Source organism: Lepisma saccharinum, chromosome 6 (assembly GCF_977018435.1).
Source record: "Lepisma saccharinum chromosome 6, izLepSacc3.1, whole genome shotgun sequence".
Classification (NCBI taxonomy): Eukaryota; Metazoa; Arthropoda; class Insecta; order Zygentoma; family Lepismatidae; genus Lepisma; species Lepisma saccharinum.
In genome coordinates, this window is record NC_139234.1 from 52,128,349 (window position 1) to 52,152,615 (window position 24,267).

General features: G+C 38.5%; 1 protein-coding gene across 2 annotated transcripts in view; it reads left to right on the plus strand.

Moving 5' to 3' along the window:
* ss (aryl hydrocarbon receptor spineless) overlaps positions 1-24,267 on the plus strand; it is a 256,618-nt gene that overhangs the window by 190,441 nt on the left and 41,910 nt on the right. For both annotated transcript variants that reach the window (XM_083123883.1, XM_083123884.1), the window contains exon 4: positions 8,249-8,338. In XM_083123883.1, the coding sequence (XP_082980009.1) occupies positions 8,249-8,338 (90 nt within the window). The remainder of the gene's footprint in view (positions 1-8,248; positions 8,339-24,267) is intronic.

Sequence of the window (24,267 nt, forward strand, 5' to 3'; positions counted from 1 at the left end):
GGTGTGCCGGAGTGTAATATAATATGGAAATTCCACCCTCCTTAATATGCCCAGATACCGCGCACATGGAAAGAGTTGCCATTTGAAATTCGAATACGCTGGAAAGACAACGCGGAAAGGAGGAAGATGAACAACAGAGCGGACGAGGGATATTTTTAATGGTCTCGCTTTGATTTATCACAGGGAGCTTTTTGAATGACAATTATTTGAGGTCCACGTGTCTGCCGCGTAAGGGGAAACGGAGGTTCAGAAGAGGAAGAAGAAGTGAAGGGGGTAGAATGGTAGATTGCAGAGGAAACGAAGAAATAGCGTCCGAATTTTAAGTGGTTTTGCTTGCTGTGTGCCTTGAGAATATTCGATAAAATATTTGCGTATTTTATGACTTCCTCGGGGGAGAATTATCCCTACTTCACTTTTATGTTTGGTCCATCTATATTATGCAGCACCGTTTATTACAAGAAGATACGGTAGCAATTCTACGAAACGATGAATGATTCATGATTATTGCAGTCGCTTCTACGGCGCGTACATATATATATAATTTTAAAGGATATTCTATAATTTAATGGTTAGTGCTCCCTGTATTGACCCAAAATTGCATGGTCTGTTGTTAGGTAGCTGTAATAGAAATAGGACTATTTTTAGAATAGTAAAATAAGGTAAATAACTTTTATTTCTTTCTACTTCAGTAAGATTTTACGATTTTCTAAGAACACGTCGGGCTCTTTAAAAATTGACTTTAGTTTTAAGGAACGGTTATATTGTAAATTCTTAAATTTTGAAATGGTTTAGAATACCTCTTAGAACGCTCGCTGCTTGTGACAGTCAAAATCTACTTTATGCATCACTGACCTACTAGCTGGAATCATACTAGTGGTAACTGCACTCCCAGCTCACGTTCGAAAACGCTGAAGGTAACCAGATATGACACACAGTTAACCATCTAGCGATGACCAGGGGTGTGTCCACTACGAATGCAAGAGAGGATTCTATCTTGCTCTCCTGCTCACCCCTTACATAAGAAATTTTCAGAAATCATTCTGGTAAGACCATCCCAACCACTCACAGATACACACAAACACTTTCAGGGTTAGGCCTCCCCGATGGCGCAGTGGTAGCGTTGTCGCCTTGTAATCAAGGGGTCCCGGGTTCGATACCCGGTAGAAGCACATAGTGGTTCTGATCCCACTTTAAACTGTAGGTCCAGTCCTGATTAGCCTTACTGTGCATAAAGTGAACTTAAAACACCAAATCAAAATTTTAAAAATCAAACCCATCGATAAACAGAGGGAGATAGAAGAAGAGAAGAAGAAATGAAAAAGTAGGGATAGAGAAACATTAGACGAAAGAGAGAGAGAGATATAGAAGAAACGAGAGGGAAAGGTAAAGAAATTAAGAGAAAATAGAGAAATTGAGAACAATATGAAGAAAGATATAATTGTACATATTAAGAGATATATAGAAAAAGAACAGAGGGAGAAAATTGAGACAAAGAAACATAGAGAGAGAGGAAACGAGAGAAAATATAAAATGAAGGAGAATATAAAGAGAAAGAGAGAAGTATGGGGATAATGAATGAATTGCAGATATAAAGAGATATCTAAACAGGAAGAAAGAGAAACAAGGGGAAAGAAAGAGAAATTAGAAATAGACACACATTGGAAGGATGGGAGAGAGAGAGATATATATATGAAACGAGATAAAAAGAATGAGATAATAGATACAGAAAGAGGGAAACAGGAAGAAAGAGATAGAAACAAAGAGTAGCATGGTAATAAAGAAGAAGAAACATACAAATAAAAAGGGAGACATGGAGAAAAGTGAGAATCTTAATAGCCATCTATATGTCCATCGACGCTGAGTACGCCTGAAAATATTCCGTCCTCCCTTTCATCTCACCCCTCCAAAATTTCTCTCTGTGGCGACGAAACCACAGCTCCTCCTTGTTTATTTTGAAAAATTAATAGACCACATCTTTCGCATTTGCTTGAAGACGTTAAGATTAGGTTGGTAGAGAACAAGACATCGAGCAAAGAAAAAATCTCAAACCACCACTTCAAGTCCTACAGTTAGAGGGCTTCTGGGTAATAGGCGCGCCATTTTACAAGGCCAGTCGAGTTTCCTGCGGTAATATGTGTTGCGAGGACATTAGCCATCGACGGGATTCTCTGGTTCCGAAAGTAATGGCCCTATTCCTCACTGATGACTCCCCTCCAACCATCTGGAGCCGCGATCGCTTCTCCCGTCCCTGCACCTGGATGACGTCATGCGGTAATGACGCCTCCTACGAGTTTTAATGCGAACGAGCATTCCAGACGTCGGTCTCTCCCGCCGCGTGAGTCAACCGGAAGAAGCGGACGGTAGCGTGCAGGAGCTGTTGGCAAAGATCTCCGGGAAGCAGTAAAGGCTAGGATGGAAGTACAGGGCAGGGAGTGTGCTGAAGTGAATGGATGTTTCAGCCGCACTGGCTGAATGGGATTGAAAACTTGAGCGTTTCAGTACTGACGCCGATGACTTAAGGCTTAGCTGCACCTTTGGCATTCGAATGAGCGATTTTTTCAAATTTTCCTCTCCATTTGAAAAACCTCTTGGATATTTCAAAATATGAAAAATCACATACGCTTAGAATTCCTTCTAGAGCATTGACGTGAATTTTCGTGTAGTTTTCTTTCACTGTTGTCTAGATATTATCAATAGTTTCGTGATGTGATTACGTAAGTCTATTAAACTATTGATAATATCTAGACAACAGTGAAAGAAAACTACACGAAAATTCACGTCAATGCTCTAGAAGAAATTCTAAGCATATGTAATTTTTCATGTTTTGAAATATCCAAGAGGTTTTTCGAATGGAGAGGAAAATTTGAAAAAAAAATCGTTCTTTGGCCACCGCCAGGCCAGCTGTTTACATATTTTCCTCTCCATTCGAAAAACCGCTGTGATATTCCAAAATCTGAAAAATTAGATCAGCTTAGATTTCCTTCTAGAGCATTGACGTGAATTTTCGTGTGGTTTGCTTTGGTTGTTATCTAGATATTATCAATAGTTTTATAGCCTTATGTAATCGCGAAGTGGATTTCGTAACGAACCTCAGAGTTTAATAGTAAATTTTCAATGGCAGCTTCTATCAACGCCGTAGAGTTAGGCAACACACCTAACGCCTTGCGGGACAGAGAGTGTTTCAGGTTGTACGTGTCCCATTTTTATTGCCGGTGACTGTACGTACCCTATTTATATACATGTAGTTATGACATGTACTAAAATCAATTATATAATATGAACGAATTTAACATAAATGAAAAAAATTTAAGAAAGAATACAATGAAAGACACATCCACACACACGCAATGTATTGACGGGGCTAATTTCGTTCCGTTGTGAAAATCTGCGTCGAATTAATCATTGGGCAAAAAGTAAAGCCAGGGAGATATATTCGCGGGTTTCCTGCTTATACGGCTTTTTATTTTTCTTTCTTTTTTGCTTGCATGTGTATATATATATCATAAGTTCATGGCGGCCAAGAAAGCCGCCAAAAAAGTTTGCAGATTTTGTCGTGTGTATGAAGTAACAAGCTATAATAGCGGAAACTCGTTGAAGACAATGGGCAATATAATTATTTGCCTTTCTGAGCTGGAGGCCATTAAAAGAGATATCTGCGTGGCCTCTGTTAAAGCAGTGTTTCAACCACCGCACGCGAGCGATAAGGCGAGAGAAGTGGCACTGGATGAAAAAGTAGTCTCAAATCAGGAGGCTAAGTTTAGAAAACGGAAAGAACCATTAAAGCAATCTTTACAGGACGGGGGGAGGATAAGTGTACGTTTATTTATCATACAATGTTACAATGTTTGGGTTACTTTTCGTCCTGGCTTTGTAAACATGTTTATAAAGGTAACAACAGTCTAGGGGCCTTGAAAAGTTTATATCATCAAGCCAGACTCATGAACAAGATGGAATAAATCGTGCCATAAAGGAGATAGGATGTTTTAAAAGAATTCGAACAATTTGGAAAAGTAAACTTCTACTGCATCCGGAGAGATATGCAACCGGAAACACACAAATAATATGACATCCATTGACTGTCATGGTCTCCCTCTTTCGGAGGTCCCCTCCCCCCTCCTGCCCGAGGAAGAAAGAAAGAGAGAAAAGAAATGGATGAAGAAAGGGAGGGAGCATCGCTTCTTTCTTTCTTTCTCTCTTCTTCTCTCTTCACACGTCTAACCTCCTTCCCATCTGAGAGAGGGTGAGAGACAGAGGGGGTGTGTGTCTCATTGGGGTGTAAAAGGTGACCTTTTCGGGAGGCACTCAAATGTCAACCTATCCTCCACGTACAACTTGGGCTGCGTTTTTGCACGTTAACGACGACATGGTGTCTGGATCTACAGCCAGTGTAGCTAATTCTCTTTGAGGTTTGTGTTGTATGGTCCACATGTGTTTGTGATAGTTCATTCGTCCATCTCTTCAAATTATCCCTTCTAATTATTCTTTCAAATCTCATCTTATCACAATTGGTCGTAGGAGAACCAGAGAAATGTAACTCCAAAAATTAGGATTTCAGTTTAGTTTAAATGAATTATTCTGGCGATCTCCATTTTAAGTCAAATCGATATATTTCCACTTCTAATCCTTAACAGTAAGGCGGAGTTACTTACGTATCTCCAATTTTCTGACTCTTTTTAAGAGTCAGACATATCCCTAAGAATACACTATTTCCTCTCTTCTGTAAATGTTATAAATTTTGTACTTAGTCGTCCCTCTGGTTCTCACACGACGAATTCAGCCCATCGTTACGATTAGCCAAAAGTGTTACAAAAGCGACCTAAAATGAACAAATCAAAATATAATCAATATAAACTAATTCATACTCATCGTCGCATTCAGTGGTGCCGATCAGGGGGCAAGGGGAGCAGTTGTCTCCCACTTTTTGCCATTCTAAATGCTAATCCTTGTCTACAAGGAGAAATTAAACTTTCCTTGTCCCCCAACCCCACAGTTTTGGCACCCAAACACCGCCACTGGTCGAAATTAATCCAAAGGAATTTTAAAAAAAATATTGTAAAATAAGAGTTCATTTTCCTATGAAAAACACAATATTTTTTTTTCAAAATTAAGATGCGTGTTCTTACACGTGTTCACAAGAGGCTTTTTCGAAAAACAAATACAAGCACCAGATTCAGTCCAGCATAAAGCACACAATCAGCAGCGGTACTGAGACGTCTTGAACTGTTGACCCCCCACACAGAGCGAACCCTCTTTCGCGGCAATCGAGGTGGCGCTGTACGCAAAGGCCTTCGTGGTGACAAATGACTAGCATAATGCGCGAACAACTTCCATAAAGACCATGATAGCGTGTAGATTGCAGATACAGATTGTAGATTCGGAAGGGCCAGCATAAAAGAAGGTGGCCGATACTATATGCAGATAATTTATGGACTCGCATCCAAAATATTGATCTTTAAATCCCTCTCTGAGCAACTTTTCAGGGTTTTTATCGGGTCCCGATCTCCGACGAGGGAGAAACAGGAAACTACCTGAGTTCAGAGAAGGGGGAAGGGCAAAGGGGGGCTAAAAACACGTCACCACGGGACAAAAAATCAATACTGACTCACTGGATCCCTTCCTTGGAACTCTTCGTGCCTGGTAAGGTGAAGGGGGAGGCTACCACCCCCTGCCCGGACCCCCCAAGGAAGACTCCTCCACGTGCTCTATGTCTGGTTGAGCCGTCTTCACCCTTTCTCGCTACATGTTGGAAGCCTCCTTGCAAAAGGGGACGGTGTACTTTTGTAGGGAAGTGGAAGGCAGGCGCTCGGGTTACATGTCTCCCCCCTTCCAGTGTAAACTTGAGAAGAACCGGGGTAAATCTTCGTCATTCAGAGTGGAAATTCCAATACGAAAGAATTATGAAAAGCTTTACTCTTCTTTTTTAAGTCCATAATCCCAAATTCCGATTACAATGATTATATAATTACTTACGTACTCTTCCCATAAAAATAACCGGCCTCCGTGGCAGAGTGGTAAAGGGTCCCGGGTTCGTATCCAGGCCTGGGCATGAATGTTCTATGTAAGCGTCCCTTCATTAATATCATCGTATCATCACTCATCCTCATCGTCGCGATTATCCAAAATGGCAGAAAAGGTAAAGTTCCCCGTACATGTTGCACCGTGCCATAAAGGTACATTTAGGGGATGTGGGCGGTAGGGCCCCTCATATTCTCGATATCAGCTATTTTTGAGGTTATGTGACCACGCTCCGGCCGCCTTTACTCCCCAGGGTTGCCCTCAGGTACCCATTGATTTGAGGGTGGGTGAGCCTCGGAGCCGCTTTGTGCGGGGACAAGGCCGGGTCTCCTGCCCTACCGACTAGAGCACCGCGGCTTCTCAAAACGTCAGAAAAGCGACGTAAAATAGCCTAATTAAATCAATCACCCAAACCTTCCAACAAGAAAATAAACCTACAGTAGGATGCGGACCATTGAAACGTGATCCAGCTCAGACTCGAACAAGACGATCAGTTGACAACTAGACCATGGTGATACCTACTACACTGTAGTGGTTTACCTAGGATTTTCGTAAAAAAGAGGAAGCAGTAGTCGTTCCCATACTATGCCATATTTTCCTACATTTGACGTTCTAGTACGTATGCCCGGTCAAAGGAGTAGATATGTCACCACCACCCCCACCCCCACTTTGGGCACACCACTGACTATATACATAATACGTTCCCTGATAATTCACCTGTAATTAAGATAAATCTGTACTCAGCATTCTTGACAAAGTATTATTCTAGTTTTGATTGCAATATAGATTTATATTAATTATACTAGTATATAGATATACAAATAATTATGTTTAAATAATCATTACATCTTCTGTTGACGGAAGTTTTCGAAGACCAATAAACCTTCCATCTAAATGCATGTAAATGTTTCTCTTCTTATTCCCTAATAAGCTTACTTTTTAACTTTGCAGTCAGAAGAATCACTATCCACAAATAGTATACGAGACTTAAATGTAAAAAATACGCATATTTTCTGATTTTCAAATCCCATATTTATGAAACTACTTCAGAAATATTATTGCTGTCTCATAGTTGCTGTATTTACATATAATTATGTTGATAAGCTCAAAAGTGCAATTGAAATTTCAGAAAATTGGAGACGAAGTGGAGCGATAATGGTTGGTCTTTCTAATACATGACTAAGATAGACACGAAAATAAACTCGATCACGCATACCTAATAATATCTCTATCATTCACAGAGGCGATGAAATTATAATTCAAGACCACAAGGCTGAACTTTAAAAGCACGATGTTTAACTTAGAGAAACTCTGCCTCGCTCGGTGGGAAATGCTTATTGTGGACGCAGGCGGCGGAACTTGTCGCCAATGTCAACGAAGACCCCGTTGCGCATGTCCACAGTCCTCCCCTCTACCGTTCCCAATGCATTCTGGAAGATCTTCCCCAAGGATGCGCCATTTTGTGAATCTTCGCTTCGCTGGGAGTGGAACAAAAGACATGGCGGTTTGTCGTTCGGTAGAAAACGTAAATTTTAATGGAGAACATGGACATCGTCCCGGGGAGAGATGAAGTGGACAGCCCCTGGGAATTGTTATCCTTCATTTCAAATTATAGAAATAGCAAAGCATTATTATTTTGATAGTCAACAATGAAAATATAGTTCAGCTAATTAGTATTCAAGCATAATAACCAAAATAAAATGTCATTATATCCAGAAGTTGGGTGCAAAAGACTGACACCAACCAGATCAAAACGTTTTCATATTCTATACTAATCCCAAGAAGAGATTTATGAGATCTCTCACGCAACATAAACTTCATTACCAACCACTACACCGCTCCTTTTTCAAAGATATTTGTTGAATGAAGTGCGTAAAAGTTTTTAAAAAAATAGAATAAGTATGTATTTAGAACATTAACGGTTCAAATTATAAATAAATACAAGATAAAAGTTTGGTTGAATAAATCACTCATTTGGTGGATTGAATAAGAGTCTCCCCTACTACTATTAATAATGAACTGGTAATAAAAATAAATGTATTATTATTATTATTATTTTATATTTATTTTATATAGTGATGGTTATTTGTTTATTCGTTTATACTGTTAAATTTTATGTCAATGACTTGGACCCTCTTCAAAAAAGATGTAAATGAAATAAATTCCATTGACTAGTGTCATATATCTTACATTTTGTTCTTTTCTGATGAATCTAATTGCTTTTTCCTTGCAGGCTCTCAATGGCTTTCTCCTAATCCTAACGTGCGAGGGGGAGGTATTTTTCGCAACACACAGCATAGAAAGCTATCTTGGCTTCCACCAGGTAGGATGTTCCACACTTTTCTTTTCCGTGCATACATGTTTCTATATATTTTTGTACGTTTTCATATGTTTCACCTCTACTTTATTGCAAAAACAACTAGGTTTTTTACAGTATTTCAGGAATTTGAACTGTCGTGATTCGAACACTGGATGTGCCCAGTTAACATGGAGAACAACTGTAAACTTAACTACAAAAATGAACGCAAATTGTGCCCACTCGCACTCTCTTAAATACGAGTATAAGTTGTAAACTTCAAATAAAATAAAATGCAAATGTGGATGAGAAACTCCACGAAAAAAAAAATTAAGTCGTAAAAGTTAGTGTGAAGTAAAGAAAGCAGAGACATAAAAATCTACTTCAAGTATTAAATCTGGATCATGTGAAGTAAGCACAGCTGTGAAAATCGACTTCCAATCTAAATGAGAATGTGAAGTAAAAGAAACAACTGTGATAATCAACTTCCACTCTAAATACGAACGTGAAGTAAAAAATAAGCACAGCTGTGAAAATCAACTTCCAATGTAAATGCGAAAGTGAAGTAAAGAAAATAACACAGCTGTAAAAATCAACTTCCAATCTAAATGCGAACGTGAAGTAAAAAACAAAGCTAACAAGTTTAAATCTGCCAGCATTGGGAACCGAGGTCTATTTTTCCACAATCTACTGCGCCTTTTTCAGCGACATATACGCCGTAAAACTCGTCCATTCGCCCAGCAGAGAAAAAGAAAGGAAGGGGAAAAAACACAAACGTTTGATCGATGTCGTCAGAGCTCTGCAGAGTAATTTCCAGAGAACTACTCGCATCGACAGAAGACTGGTAGCTCATCAATCATCACTGATAGCAGTCAAATGAAAGGGCGAACACGGAAAGAAAAAAGGGAGGAAAGAGAGAAATTATGCCTTTTCGCCTTTCTTTCGCTATAATTTCTCCTCCTGGATGGTTGTAACTGCCGCCGTTAAACCTACTGGATCATCAACCTATGGAAGTAGAAGTGCGCAAAAAATTAGATTGGCAACTGAAATCTTACCAGCAGTTGGACAGATGAAGGAACTAACGCAGTGAAATATGCCTTACCCAGGATTTGATTTCTGAGTATGACACACCACGTAGGCTGGCTAGCAAAAAGCTATATTGTTGTTAATTTGGACTGAAAAAGCCACTCGTGTTAAATGCAACACAGAGTGTGGTCGCAGGACGTCCACACCACATTCTGGTAAATGTTTAACCTGGGTGGTGGTAGAATTGTGTCTATTACAATCATTTAACACCACGAAGTAATGTCTCCTGGGGCAAACTGCCTGTGTCACTTTAATACCAATGTTCTTTAAGGTGAACGCTATACATTTTTAGGTGTCCCCTTTTTCCGGAAATATCCTACGTTGTAGTTCGTTGTCCGGGGGCATCACATAATTTGCACGCCTTCCAGTTGGATAAACACAAAAGTGTGAGAAAAGGCATTAACTTAAGCCTTAACTTCGCCATGTACAAAAGCCGATAAATAAATAGATAAAATCACCATGAAATTTAAGAAATTTTGCTACTTAAGATTGAAAACACATGTAGTGGTGTTATTGGTAATTTTATAGTCAAGATTGATTGATTGATTGATTTAGTTTATTTTACTTCGCGTTTTGTACCTCTTGGTAAATTTGCGAAGATGGGGATGAGTGATGAAATGATGAAATTGATGAATGGACATTCACAAACAACCAAGCCCGAACGGAATTCAAACCCGGGACCCTTGGCGTGGGTGCTAACCACTCGGCCACAGAGTCCGGCTTATAGTCAAGAATTCATTGTTTTGAACAGAAGATGTTTGTTTTACATTATATTATCCCCTTATGTGAAACACAGGCGTAGGTGTCATTTGTAAATGTTTCGCACTGTTTTACATCTGAAAATGGGCATAAGCTCCTCAAGTGAAGAAAATCCTGATTTTTTTTCCCTCTGGATTTTAGAAAGTTTCACAACTCTTGTATACAACGTTCCAATCATGGTTTATATTTTAAAAAAAATACATTAATAATAATAATAATCACAATATGATGTTGAGGTTAGGTTTAGCCAGAATTTTTCCACAAATTCTAACTTCACGGAGGAATAGTTTTCCCCGATGATGTAGTGGTAAAGTCGCCGTCTTGTAATAAAATGTTCCACAGTGTATAAACCCAATTCATGGGGGGAATGTAAGAACAATATAAATGTAAGTTTAGCGAAATGTTCCGTAGTGTAAAATTGGGGGAAGGTGTTGGAGCTAAATAGATGTTGACTCACTATTGTATACCCTCTTATTTTACTGCGTCGCTTCTCTTTCTGTCTCAACCGAAAAGTAATATTTTCACTTTTCCATCAACAAATTTGCTGGCCGGTAAGGGACGATTAGCGAGACCTCCAAAAGTGCTGCCGAAATGGACTTGAAAGCTTACATTGGAACGATCCCCTTGGAAAACCAGGAAGATTGACTTATGGCTGCACGTTTGGGTGTTTTTAACACTCGGATGCCCCGGCATCGGAGAGAAAACATCGTGTTTTAACCGTTCTTCCAATACATTATTCCGAAGTTTTCCTCCGGTAAAGCCTGAGTCAAAACCCTGGAGCAGCGCGGTTCGCGGGATTTTTGTGGACACTCGGCACGCAAGCTTGAAAGATGAGTGTTTCGTGACCGGATTTTAAGGGAAAGGGGCCTCCGAAGAGAGGAAAACAATACCTCCATCACCTAAAAGGGAATTAGCCAATGCAGGAGCTCTTCAAAGTTGGCCCGAAACGCGGCTTAATTCGGCCAAATAATTTCCGCTGCGGTGATATTTCACCCTCTGGTGAGAGGAGTTCTGTTGATGGTTTCCTTACATAAATGTTTCGAGAGGTAGAAACGGGAGAAGTGAGTGAGCGAGAGGATTGAGAAGTGAGTGACGGTTAGGAAGGCAGAAAGTAAAAGAGTGAGAGAAAAAGCAAGTGGGGAAGAGAGAGAGAGAGAGGAGAGAAGTGATAAAAAGAGAAGAGTTCTAAGGACTGAGACGTAAGATTGGAAGATTAAGCGGTTAGTAAATATGAAAAGACGAGTAAGAGAAGACAACGACATAGTGAGACAGAGAAGAATGATAGAAAGAAAAAAAAGGTGAGTGGATGAGGAAAATGAAAAGGTGAGAGAGGAACAGAATAAAGAAATAGAGAAACAAGATAAAGAGGAAAATCCGCGAGTGAGGAAAGAGAGAGATATTGAAGTGAGATAGAAACAGAGAACTTCAGGTTATTGAATGAGTGAATGAAACAAGATAGAAAACGAAAAATTGGTGATCAAAGAATGAGGGAAATACGATAGAAACATTGGAAAGAGGCCACGGTGGCTCAGTAACCGCTTAATCTTGTCGACCTCCGTGGCGAAGTGGTTAGCAGAGCGCGCTACAACGCCAGGGGTTCCGGGTTCGAGTCCCGGGTAAGGCATGGGTATTTGTGATTGTCTGTCCTGAAGAGTCCTGAAATAGAAATGTAAATGATATGAGTGAATGAAGTGTGATGGGGAAAGCTTCCGCTTAGGGGCTTTCCTTTAAAAAAAAAAATAAAAAAAAATAAAAAAAAGTCGGTAACGCGTCTGACTACCATGCTCAAGGTCCCGGGTTCGATCCCCGGCCGGTTCAAATCCGGGAACTTTTCTAACGATGGAAGCGGCCCCGGCGCCCACCCAGCGTCGAATAACATGGGTACCTGGGGGAAACCCTGGGGGGTAAAGGCGGTCAGGGGCGTGATGCTGATCACATCACCCCCACTCACGACCGGATCAAGAAAGTGTGGGGCGTTACTCCCACACCCTCTATACGCCTCCATGGCGTGGTGCTAAGCACAGGGGAGCACTTTACCTTTTTTTTTTTTTTACCTTTACATTGGAAAGAGGAAACGTAAGGGATTGAGATAAGCTAGAAGGGAGAAATGCAAAACAGATAGATAGAATGAATGAATAAAGTGAAAATTGTGGGGTAGGCTATTAGTACCCCTCATATTATACAGGGTCAAGCCCCTTATCATACTATACTAAAGTCGGCACCTGTCTCTGAGAACTAAAATCTCTACCCTTAAAAGCCGAGACTGTAAAGGGGTCAGTCAGCACAAGGAAAACACACAATCCTACAAAGGCTTATATTGGCTGTAGAGCCAGACGCCAGAGCCTTGTTGTCTTTTAGGAAAGCAGTTTACCGGAGCGTACTGCGTAGAAGTGAGGTTGGCATTTGGGTGTTTGCAGGAAAGTCATCCATTACGCTCCAACTAGGGAGATAGGGATAAAAGGAGAAGAAAAGTCCAAGAAAGAGAGGTAGAGCATGATGAAAGGGAGAGAAAAGAAGTGATTGAGATAAGTTGTAAAAAAGCATGACAGAAAAGATAGAAAGAGTTGTTGAGAAAGGTTAGATTCAGCAAGGCAGAAGCAATAGATTGCTTGTTTACACTTATGCTTGGCTTGTCAAATCTGGGTTCTTTGTAATTGTAGTTGCCAATGAAAGAAGTTCACCATTTGACCATAACACATCCATGGACGACCGCATGATGTTTTCCAGGCAGGTGCAAGGAGGGAAATTTTTTCCAGGGGGTAAACGAGGCATATATTCTACCATAATCATGTTGCCCCCTCAAAAACACTCATTCAGGTTGAAGTTCTCATGTTACTGCAATGTTCTTCTAATAATTAACACAAATTGCTGTGACTGAAATGAAATTATATGTGTGAAATGTATAATTGTAGGTTGACATTCGTTTCCTTGCCCCCTCCACCTTTGTTTCGCAATTGGCTACAGCGAAAGATATGGCTACGGAACTACTACCAGACATTCGTTTTCCAATCTTCCAACACTAATCCACACTGTCTCCAAAACCATCAATAACTTTCTTGTTACGACACGCGGATCACCTTATCCAGCCATCATATATTTCACCAAGTCGCGTGCATCCTTGGCAAAAATTTTCCAGCGAGGCTATAGGAATCGAACAACGAGCTAATCTAAGCCATATCTCATGCTACCAGCGTCACGAACTCGCTTTCGAAATAACAATAGGCCGCAAAATAACAAACTTCAATTACATATGTTTAGGAACGGGCGGGCCGAAAATTATACGTCGAAGCTGTACCAAAAGATAGCCCTTATCTTGTTGGTAATCGCTCCCATTTCAAGCAAACAGTTCCTTTTCTTCTTTTCCAATCGTTTATCCCTTTATATCCCTATTTTCATTAATGTACGACGCATGCATATTTAACAGGGTCACATGACAACCGGCGTATTTAGTGTTTTGTCGGATCAATTTTTCTCGCTGCAAGTTTTATCGCGGTCTTATTGGAGCGTGATTGGGCCTCAGATAGCGATATGCATTTGTGGATCCGATGGAATGGAGGTCTGTGACAAGCCGATAGCCTGCTTTCAAAGTGAGTGTTCTTGGCATGTTCTCATTACTGGAGTTCTGCATCTGATTAATCATAAAGCTGAATGAATAAATAAATAAATACATTTTGCATTTTGTTTGTTGTCGTCTCATGGTTTAGATGAGAATTGAAAGCATTGAGTTTGCACGTATATAAAAGCCACTCGAGTGCTGCAGGGAGAGGGTTTTGCTCGAGCGCCAAATAATTCGCACGAACGACGTTAGATAGCGTACGGAATTGAGAGCTTCTTCGAATAACGCTCGAACAGGCAAATCGAGCGGTATACGCTCGACGGCCAGTAGTACACATACAACCGTAATTTGTCTGTGGTAGTGGGCCCTCAAATATGCATCTTGAAGCGAAAGACGCAATTAAATTCAAACTTAAGGGAACACAGTCAATATCTCCATGTTATGTAGTTTAATCTATCTTGTGACGTTCACAAGTCAATCATTTGCACGATCACATTTAGTTCATAAATATTTAAAATAAAACGCGAAGGTGAAGATACAACTTCTATAGGTCTATATATTAGTGAAATAACTGAGTAATATGCAGTTCACTATTACCTATATTTCCATTTTTGCCAGACACACTACTACATAATGACTATTGATTCTCGTTGCTATATCAACGTTAGAATTCCAAATATCTCGTTTATACAGCGTATAGTGCAATGAATAACATAAAACATAATTAACGTTGTACAAAGTAATAATTATACATTTTTTAAACATTAATATAAAGTGATTTTTATAATATGAAATTAATAATTTCAATAAACATATAATTATATTGTGCGGATTCACAGAACCGTCACAACATTCCCCTGCTCCGGGAAAATGAAAACTACGAAACAACGAGGAGGAGTTTTCATTTATAAATCAGTCAGATGTTATCAACATAACTAAAACAAAGTTACAAATGCACAATATTATCTGACATTCGACAACAACTTGCACATAAACAGATTTGTGCCTAACAGGTAATAACAAATCAGATCATAATAGAACATTCAATTGTACAAAATAATAAACAGAATGGTTTCCTTTTTCCAGTATCTACTCTCATAAATTTAATTTTCAGACAAGAGTTGATTCCTCTTTTCTTCCGAACAGTTAAACACTCGAAGATTAGAAAAGTTCACCTTGTCATAATATTGCTGGTTCATTGTGTAAAGAATTGCATTATTGTCCTTAATTTCCTTGACAAGGAATGGCCCAATATACAAGTTGAACAATTTATGAATCTGGCTGTTAATTTTGGAACTAACTTGCCTATTTTTTATCATAACCAAATCTCCTATTTGAAGTTTGATCGAGTTCAATGCATTCTTAATCTTCCTACTTCTTCTACATTGTCTAGTCCTGATTTCTGCTAAAAACAATTTGCGTTTCCATGGCAAAGATTTAATTTGTTCTGGCCAGCTGATTTCTTCAAATATTGAGTCCTTCATATCTTCATGTAAGAAAAGTTCACTAGGAGATAATCCGGTAACTGAAGAGCATGAATGATTTAATAACTGAATAATAGAATTTATTTTTGGATACCAACTGGTGTGATTATTATTGCAGAATAATCGCAGTAACCTAACAATCTCCTTATTGTACCTCTCAATAGGATTAGATTTCGGATTGTATGTAGTGGTAGTAATATGCTTAATTTTCCTTGAATCCATGTAGGCTTTCCACTCATTTGATGTAAATTGGCTTCCACAATCTGATAATAATACATTACATACAGGGTAATGTTTAAAATATTGTTCTTCAAAACGATTGATAATTTCCCTGGCAGTCGCTTTTCTTAACGGATAAATCATAACAAACTTTGACATAACGTCTACAATTGTGAGGAGATATTCATATGTACGTGATCTTGGTAATTTTCCGATTAAATCAATAGAGAGGAAATCGTGTGGTTGGTGCGAAACGACGTGATATTCATCTCTCCGCAACGGCCGACCTACAATCTTTGTTCGTGCACATTCTAAGCAATCTTTCAGGTAATTTCTAATTGATTTTCTCATGTACGGCCAAAAATATGCTCTTCTACAAGCTGTTAAAACCTTCTGATAACCAAAATGTCCATTTAAATCATGCATTTTGTGCAATACCAAAGGTATAAGCTCACGTGGCACTACAAGTTTACAAATTTCATCTGAATTGGGTTTATAAAAAAGAATTTTGTTGTGAAGAAGATACTTTGTAAAGTCTTTATCCGTTGTACTATCTTCCAGGTGAGAAATTATATTATTGCATTTTTCATCTGCTCGTTGAGCTTTTAACCAAATAGAAGAAGTATCATCTTGTGAATCTTCCACAATTACTTGATTGATATATAATTTATCATCAAGTGCAGAATAAGAAGTACAAGGCGGAAATCTACTCAACGTATCAGCAATATTATTCGAAACTCCTGGGACATGATATAACGTGAAATCGAAACACTGCAGTTTGAGAGCCCATCTCGTAAGACGAGAATTAAGTGATTGTGCAGTTTTAAGCCAAGACAACGACTTATGATCTGAATATAAGTTGAAATCAGTTCCTTTAAGATATATAGCAAATTTCTCCAGAGCAAATAATATAGCTAAACATTCCAATTCGTGTGTACTATATGTAATCTCTGCTCCTCTAAGAGCACGACTGCCATATTGTATGACACGAATTTCATCATTATCAACTTGCCAAAGTACACAACCCAATCCTTTCTGGCTTGCATCAACAGAAACACAAAACCTCAACTCAAAGTCGGGTTGACTCAATGCTGGTGCTGAAATTAGAGCATTCTTTAATAACAAGAAAGCTTCTTGACACTGAGGTGTCCAATAAAATGGCACATTCTTGCGTAAAAGATGATATAATGGACTAGCGATATCTGAAAATCCCTGTATAAAACGATTCCTCCAATTTGCCAGTCCCAAAAATTTGCGAAGTGACTTTTTGTTTTGAGGAACAGGAAACTGTAGAATAGCTGAGTCTTTATCATGATCGACCTTAATCTCGGAACCAGACACTACATGACCCAAAAACTTAATTTCCGTTTGGAAAAATTTGCATTTGGCAAATTTTATGGACATGTTCGTCTTCTGTAATGTCTGTAGAACATAATCAAGATGTTCAAAATGTTTCTCTATTGTTGGGCTAAATATTAAAATGTCATCCACATATATCATCAGAAATGAATGAGTCTCCGGTCCAAACACCTTATTCATTCTCTCAACAAAAACAGAAACAGCTGATTTTATACCAAATGGCAAGTAACAAAACACGTGCTGTCGTCCTCGATACGAAAAAACTGTGTACTTATATGAGTCGGGCGTAAGTGGTATTTGAAAATATCCACAGGAGAGATCAATCGAAGAAAAATATCTTGCACCCTTAAAATGTTGAAGTAGCTCGTTTATAGGTTCAACATGGGTAAGTGGTGAAATTACATGTTGGTTTAGGCGACGAAAATCCACCACTGGACGCCACTCACCATTAGATTTTGGGACAATATGTACTGGGTTTAAATAAGGCGAAGACATCTCTTTAATTATTCCCCAGGCCTTCCATTTCTCTAGTTCCTTTTCTAACGCTGCTCTTTTGGCGAACGGTACCGGATATATAGGTGCCTTGATTGGTTCCTTTGTGTCTAGTTCAATTCGATAAGGTTCTACGAATGCAGATCGGGGTCGATCAGAAAACAAACTATGGTATTCTATTATTAGATTCTCAAGCTGAGACTGCTGCTCCGTGTTGAGTGATTCACACGACCGCACCTTCGTTGTGATCTGATCTAGAGAAACGATAAGTAAATTTTCTGCTTCTTTGACTATAGTAACTTCCTGCATCTGGCAGCGATCCCTATCAGTTGTGATTTTGCTAGAGTTAAATGGCTGAACCAATTCGGAACCAGTAGACGCCATCAAACTAATTTCGTTTCTTCTAAAATCGAGTACAGCTTTGTATTGCCTTAAAAATGGTATTCCGAGAATTAATTCAGCATGCAGTTGCTTCAATACGAACATCTCCAAAGTAAAAACTTCCGAGTTAATTGAAATACTTATAATCTTCCGACCAGCAACACGAAACTTCTGATGTCCTGCAAACGGCAATAACTTAAGGTGATCCACTGTATCCAGTTTGGCACTCGGAATAATTGATTTTATACTGCACCATAATTCATAACTGACTAAATTACACTGGCTTCCACTGTCGATGACACACTGTATCGTAATACCGCAAACTGTTCCTGTGATCAAAGGTTGATCAGTAATAGGGGTAGGTATACCAGTATCATTTAAAATCCAAGTAGGTTCATCTTCGTACCAATCTAATTGAAAAAATATTGAAAGTGGATAACAATGATCAACTTCAGGTAAAACGGAATTACTTAATACAGCATACTGACAAGTTGTGCCTATATTTTCACTACGATATGATTTAGACGGACCATCCATTATGTTAGTGCGAGCAAACTGGTCCACGTTCACCCGCGACGTTCGTTTAATGTTGCTTCAGGGACAGAAGAAATGAACTGTTTACAAGAAGTTTCTCTTGGATCGAAAGATGGAGCATTTTCATTTAATGGAGTATTCGCCACTGCAGTTGCATTGCAACTGTTTCCCGTTGACAACTGAGAAGACGAATATCCGCAATTGGCACATACACTGCATGGTTGGAATGAGTGGAAATTATTGTTAGAGAACTGAGAGTTAGGACGCAGTGTAAATTGCTGTTGTTCTTGCTCGTTTCTGGCATTGAAACTGTTGGTCATAAATCTACCATTATTGTTGAAGTATCGTGAGCTTTGTGGACTTCTATTTTGCCGGAAATTTTGAGTTCCTGCACCATTACGTCTGTAACGATTATATGGTTTGTTAGTTAGGTTAGGTTTCCCAAAATTATTATTTCTATTAAATATCATCGTCTTCTGGCTGGAGTTTGATTGTTGGTTTTCAGCAACAAACGGAACATCTGTACGTGGAATCTTATTTCTTTTATTTTCATCGCTAGAAGAAACAAAATGAACAGTATCATTAGGTCTTACATTACGTCTTGAACCTTGATTTCCATTAGGTTCATCATCGTTCACAAACGATGAACTTTTAGCAACACTTTGAACTCTCAGTTTTGCCCTTGCACTATTATTGTCGGTAAAACTTTTAGAATTATTCCCATCATGTCGGAAATTTTTTTCACGTACATTATCATGAACATTAAAACTCTTGTTTGATCTTGAATTCACTAAATCCAACCTCTTTAGTAACGCAATTACATCATCCATTTTAACTAATCTAGCAGCTAATATTGTTTGTGCAATAGATGTGGGCAACTGATTGATTAAAATATCAATAACTTCTGCATCATTCGGACGATCAACTAAATTATAATATGCTGAATGCGTACGAATAGCAAAAACTTCCATACTACTCGTCGATTTAGGATCATATTTACGACTTCTAAGTTCAGATAATTGAGCCTGAGTTAACGAATAAGACGTGTAGTGATTCAGAAATTCGTCAACAAACTGTTTGTACGATGTAAACGAATCGACATGAGTATTATACCAACCTTCTGCAGGTCCCTGAAAACAATTAGTAATACATTCAAGCCTTTGCATGTCAGGAACTTGCAGTAAGTCTAAGTAGGACGTTAAAGTTTTAATAAACTTACGTGGGCTTGATTTTTCAGGATCTCCAGAATATTTAGGAAGAACAGTAAGTTCATTCAATCTTACCAACCGTCGAGGTTCTTGAGTAAGCGAACGCACACAATTGTCAGGATAATTACATCGATGATTCTGCGGATTTGCTGACTTTTGGTTTACTTGCCTCTTTCTTTCCTGACCAGAACCATCAGAATATAAAGAACGGGTTGATTGACATAACTTATTAGTATTACTAGTTCTCACTCGATTATTTCTAGAACGTTTTTGTCTTTGTGAAGCAATGCGATTGTGTTCGTAATCAGAAAGATCACACGCTGAAGAATCAGATGATTTAGGAGAGGTTAGGTTCTGTGCAGGAATACCAGGTTGACAGTTACTATTCACATGAGAACTGTAAACTTGTACAGGATTACTTGATTCAACATTAGTCGAAATATTAGATGTTAACTTAGTAATATTTTCCTCACATGCTTCCACGCGCTTAGTTATTTCGTCCTTGCTCACAATGACTTCAAGTCTTTGAACTTGCCGAGACAACCCTGAAACATTGTTCTGGCATTCTGTAATCTGATCAGTCAATCCAGCAAGTTTATCAGAATTCTCTGTACAAGTAGTGTTGACTTCCTCGATTTTCTCTGTTAGTCCTTGCACTTCTCTTTCCATTTCCTGATGTAATGAACGTGTTGCTAATTTGCAGGACTCGGCAACTTCAGCTAATTCCTTTCGTAACGATGTACTCAATTCGTGGAAGTCAAGCTTGAGTAGTTGCTGTGAATTTTGAATTTCCTGTTGAGATTCCCTGATTTTTGTAAACTCAAGCTGATGAGACTCTTGAGTTTGCCTCATTTTTGTAAACTCAAGCTGTTGAGACTCCTGAGTTTGCCTCATAGAATCTTGAGTTTGCCTCATTTTTGTAAACTCAAGCTGTTGAGACTCTTGAGTTTGCCTCATTTTTGTAAACTCAAGCTGTTGAGACTCTTGAGTTTCCCTAATTTTTGTAAATTCCATCTGTTGTGACTCGCTCATTTTTCTTAACTCTGCAAGCAGATCAAACATTTGAAAAGGAACATTACTTTGCCCCGTTGACGTCTCTGCCAACACAGAAGGACGAATGTCAATTTCTTGAACATTTTCTTGACTTCTTTTCCATTGCACGAAAGCTTCAATACTGAACGGATCATAAGAAGGATCACAATCTGTACAGAAATAATTTTCATTTAACTGGTATATAACTCCCAATGCTTATCGGACAAACCCAAACATTGTAAATGATACCAATGGCCACAATTTTCACAAGCTACCAACCTTTCCTTATCGGGATCTTTGCAGCACTTCACCATATTCATGGCACCATTCTTATTTTGTGATTCATCAGGTTCATCACCACAATTGATAGATCTAGCTGTAAGACTTGTTTTGGATCTCAGATTATAAGGATTACTTAATGCGTACATAATATAAATTTATGTACAAACTAGATTCACGAGAACAATGGTGTAAGTTAACACTTACGCAAAACACATCACTCAAGATCGTGCTGATAACGTTCCACAATACTGGACCACCAATTATACTGTGACGTTCACAAGTCAATCATTTGCACGATCACATTTAGTTCATAAATATTTAAAATAAAACGCGAAGGTGAAGATACAACTTCTATAGGTCTATATATTAGTGAAATAACTGAGTAATATGCAGTTCACTATTACCTATATTTCCATTTTTGCCAGACACACTACTACATAATGACTATTGATTCTCGTTGCTATATCAACGTTAGAATTCCAAATATCTCGTTTATACAGCGTATAGTGCAATGAATAACATAAAACATAATTAACGTTGTACAAAGTAATAATTATACATTTTTTAAACATTAATATAAAGTGATTTTTATAATATGAAATTAATAATTTCAATAAACATATAATTATATTGTGCGGATTCACAGAACCGTCACAATCTTACCAAGATATGAAAATGGAATGGATGATTGTGGGCTGAAACTACCAAGGCAGATATTTTAGGGTGGGAGACTTGGTCAAGTAGGAGCGAGCGAAAATGGTCCCATGCAGTACTCTGAAAGCTACTCATTTTACTACGTTGGTAGTATTTTTTGCAGTTGGTTTATTTTAGGTCTCTTTTCACTATGACTCATGGCCGTAGGCAGGAAAAATTTTCGGGGGGGGGTTCATTCATAATTGTTCCCAGGGCGTCACCAGAAATTTGAATAATAGAAATAATAATAATAATTTTACAATAATAATTAAAATTTCACAATAATAAAACAATTTTATTCCATAATAATAATACTAATAATAATAATTATTATATTATTGTTATATCCTTGAGGGGGCTTACTCAATCCAGCAGATGAGTGAATATCCAGTATAAGTTTCTTTTTTTTTTTTTTACGTTTCATACAGTGTGTACTGAAATGCACAATTATTTTACTTCGTCATTAAACTTTAGATACCTTCAAGAAAAAACTTTAAAACTTAGATGGAAATTTTAGTCATAAAGTTTTTGTTGTTTGACTTTAAAATTAAATTTTTGGAATATTGAAAAGTGTGGAACCAGTTATTCTCTTTAAAAGCTTAGCCTGATGCATGGATTGTAACCTCAATCGCGAACGTAATGCGCTACGAAACTGGAGGCACTAGGTTTGAACTCCTATCAAGGGGGATTTATTTTCGACTTTATCGGACGGGGAATTTAAAAGCTCGAAAGGGAATTTTGGGGCAATCATAAAGGAATCTTCAGTCTATATTCCTTGTGACGCAGGAACACCACTGGAAAGATGACAGCAGAAGTGATAATGGAGAGGTCGCGGGCTGCGATTCCGAGAATAAATCCTGTTTCACTCAACTTTCAGAATTCCAAATGTATGAAAATTCTAGCTCGATCGTTTCAACATTGTCTCCTTGTATTTTTGTGATGCTTCGAAAAAAAAATTGAAAATTTGTTACAGATTTTGGTTTCTGAACATCAATTAATCCAACATGTCGGAAGTTTCGGGGGGGGTTTGAACCCTAGAAACCCCCCCTCTAAATACGGCCATGCTATGACTAATCGCAACGGTGAGGATGAATGGTGATGAGATGAAATTAATGAAAGAAAAATCGCGAACGCAAATGCAAAACTGCAATTTCCAGGCCGTACCACGTAGAAGAGAGGTTGATATTTACTTCCAAACACACCCAAAAACATACGGAGGTAGTGTGTTCTCCCGAAACATTACAACAAAAATTGTGTTGTGCTTCTAACAGCCATAAACTACCTTCGAAATAATTCTACAATGCAAGCAATACGTCGAAACAAGAAAAATGCATTATTGTATTTATTAATATTATTGGTTATACATGTGATACACTTATTAGTGTGCAAAAACCCTCTCCCGATATACTGTATACACACACACGCACACATACACAGGGTGGACCATTTAAGTTGATAACTGGATATACTACTAGTATCTTACAAACGAAGCTTTTTCGAAAGAAATGTTTCAAATGAAAGTTTAATTGACTTTAAAGGGGACAGAGAATGTCATTATGTATTATGTATCTCACTCAATTTTTTAAAAATGGAGACCTAATTTTTTTTGTTTAATATTTTTATTCCTCTTACAAAAATAAACAACTTTTGTACAAACCATTTTTTTCCTTTCATCGCGTAGTTTCACAGATATTTGACAAGTAAAAGTGGTAACTGAAATTCATACTATGCTATACATGCTTGGATAAGGAGTTTAGTTTTTCCTGTATTCTACCATCACATACAACAGTCCATTTTCTGATTGCGTATGAGGATCAAAAGGAACCATTTTCCCATTAACTGTTAAACGGAACAACGGACGTGGACCGCAAAAGAAATCTTTAATCACACCGTGACCGTCATCCTCCTGGTGCGGTATTGATTCTATTCTCCTTGTTCATTACGACCTGGAATTAATTACGCTGCGTTTGTTGATCACGTGCTAGTGGACGTGGATTGTGGTCGGTTAGAAGAACCTCACATATGCACAAGCACAGCCTCCAGTGCGTGCGAGGACAATAGAAAGTTCCCACGGTCGACGATGCATTTCACAAACAGTTTTTGCATGTGATGTCAAAGCAATTTATAAACCATTTTACCTACATACTCTTCAGGTTTTTTGGTACTTCTCTACATGTGTATGTACATTATAAATGATACAGGTAGATACTGAAATGCTAAATGGTGGAGTGCTTATTGAAATTAGTAATAACAGATTTCTTTAAAAAAGAAATAAGGATTCATTCTTGGTGTGCATTAATATCATGGCGACGATGTTACAACTGCGCCTTCTGGGAAGGCCTCACGTGAGACCTTTAACAAATTGAATTATTCATTAATGGATAATGTTCTCATGTTCTGGACCACTTTTAACTGAGTGGGCCTTAATAATGATATCTATATGGTTAGCTCATTCGCCTTTTTTGCGAGCGGTTCCGGGTTCGATTCCCGATAGGAGTCTCCAAAAATCCTTTCCTGATCCAGCATCTTGAGGATAATCGGGGAACTACTTGAAAACCAGAAAACAGCGACGATGGGACTCAATGCACTGACCAAGCCCAAGCGTCACCCAATAAAAAGGCCGCTTGCCAGACCCTGCCCTCGGAGGGCTGTTCCACCATGGTTGAGTTGACTTTCCTTTAAAATCCACGTTATGCAGAGAAAGGCTAATCGGGACTGGGCCTACGGTTTAAAGTGGGATCCAAACCGAACCACTATGTGTCTCCACCGGGGGTATGGAAACGGGGACCCCTTGATTACAAGGTGACGACGGTACCACTACTCTATCAGAAATCCCTGTTGGTTCATGGTCACATATATATATGTATATGT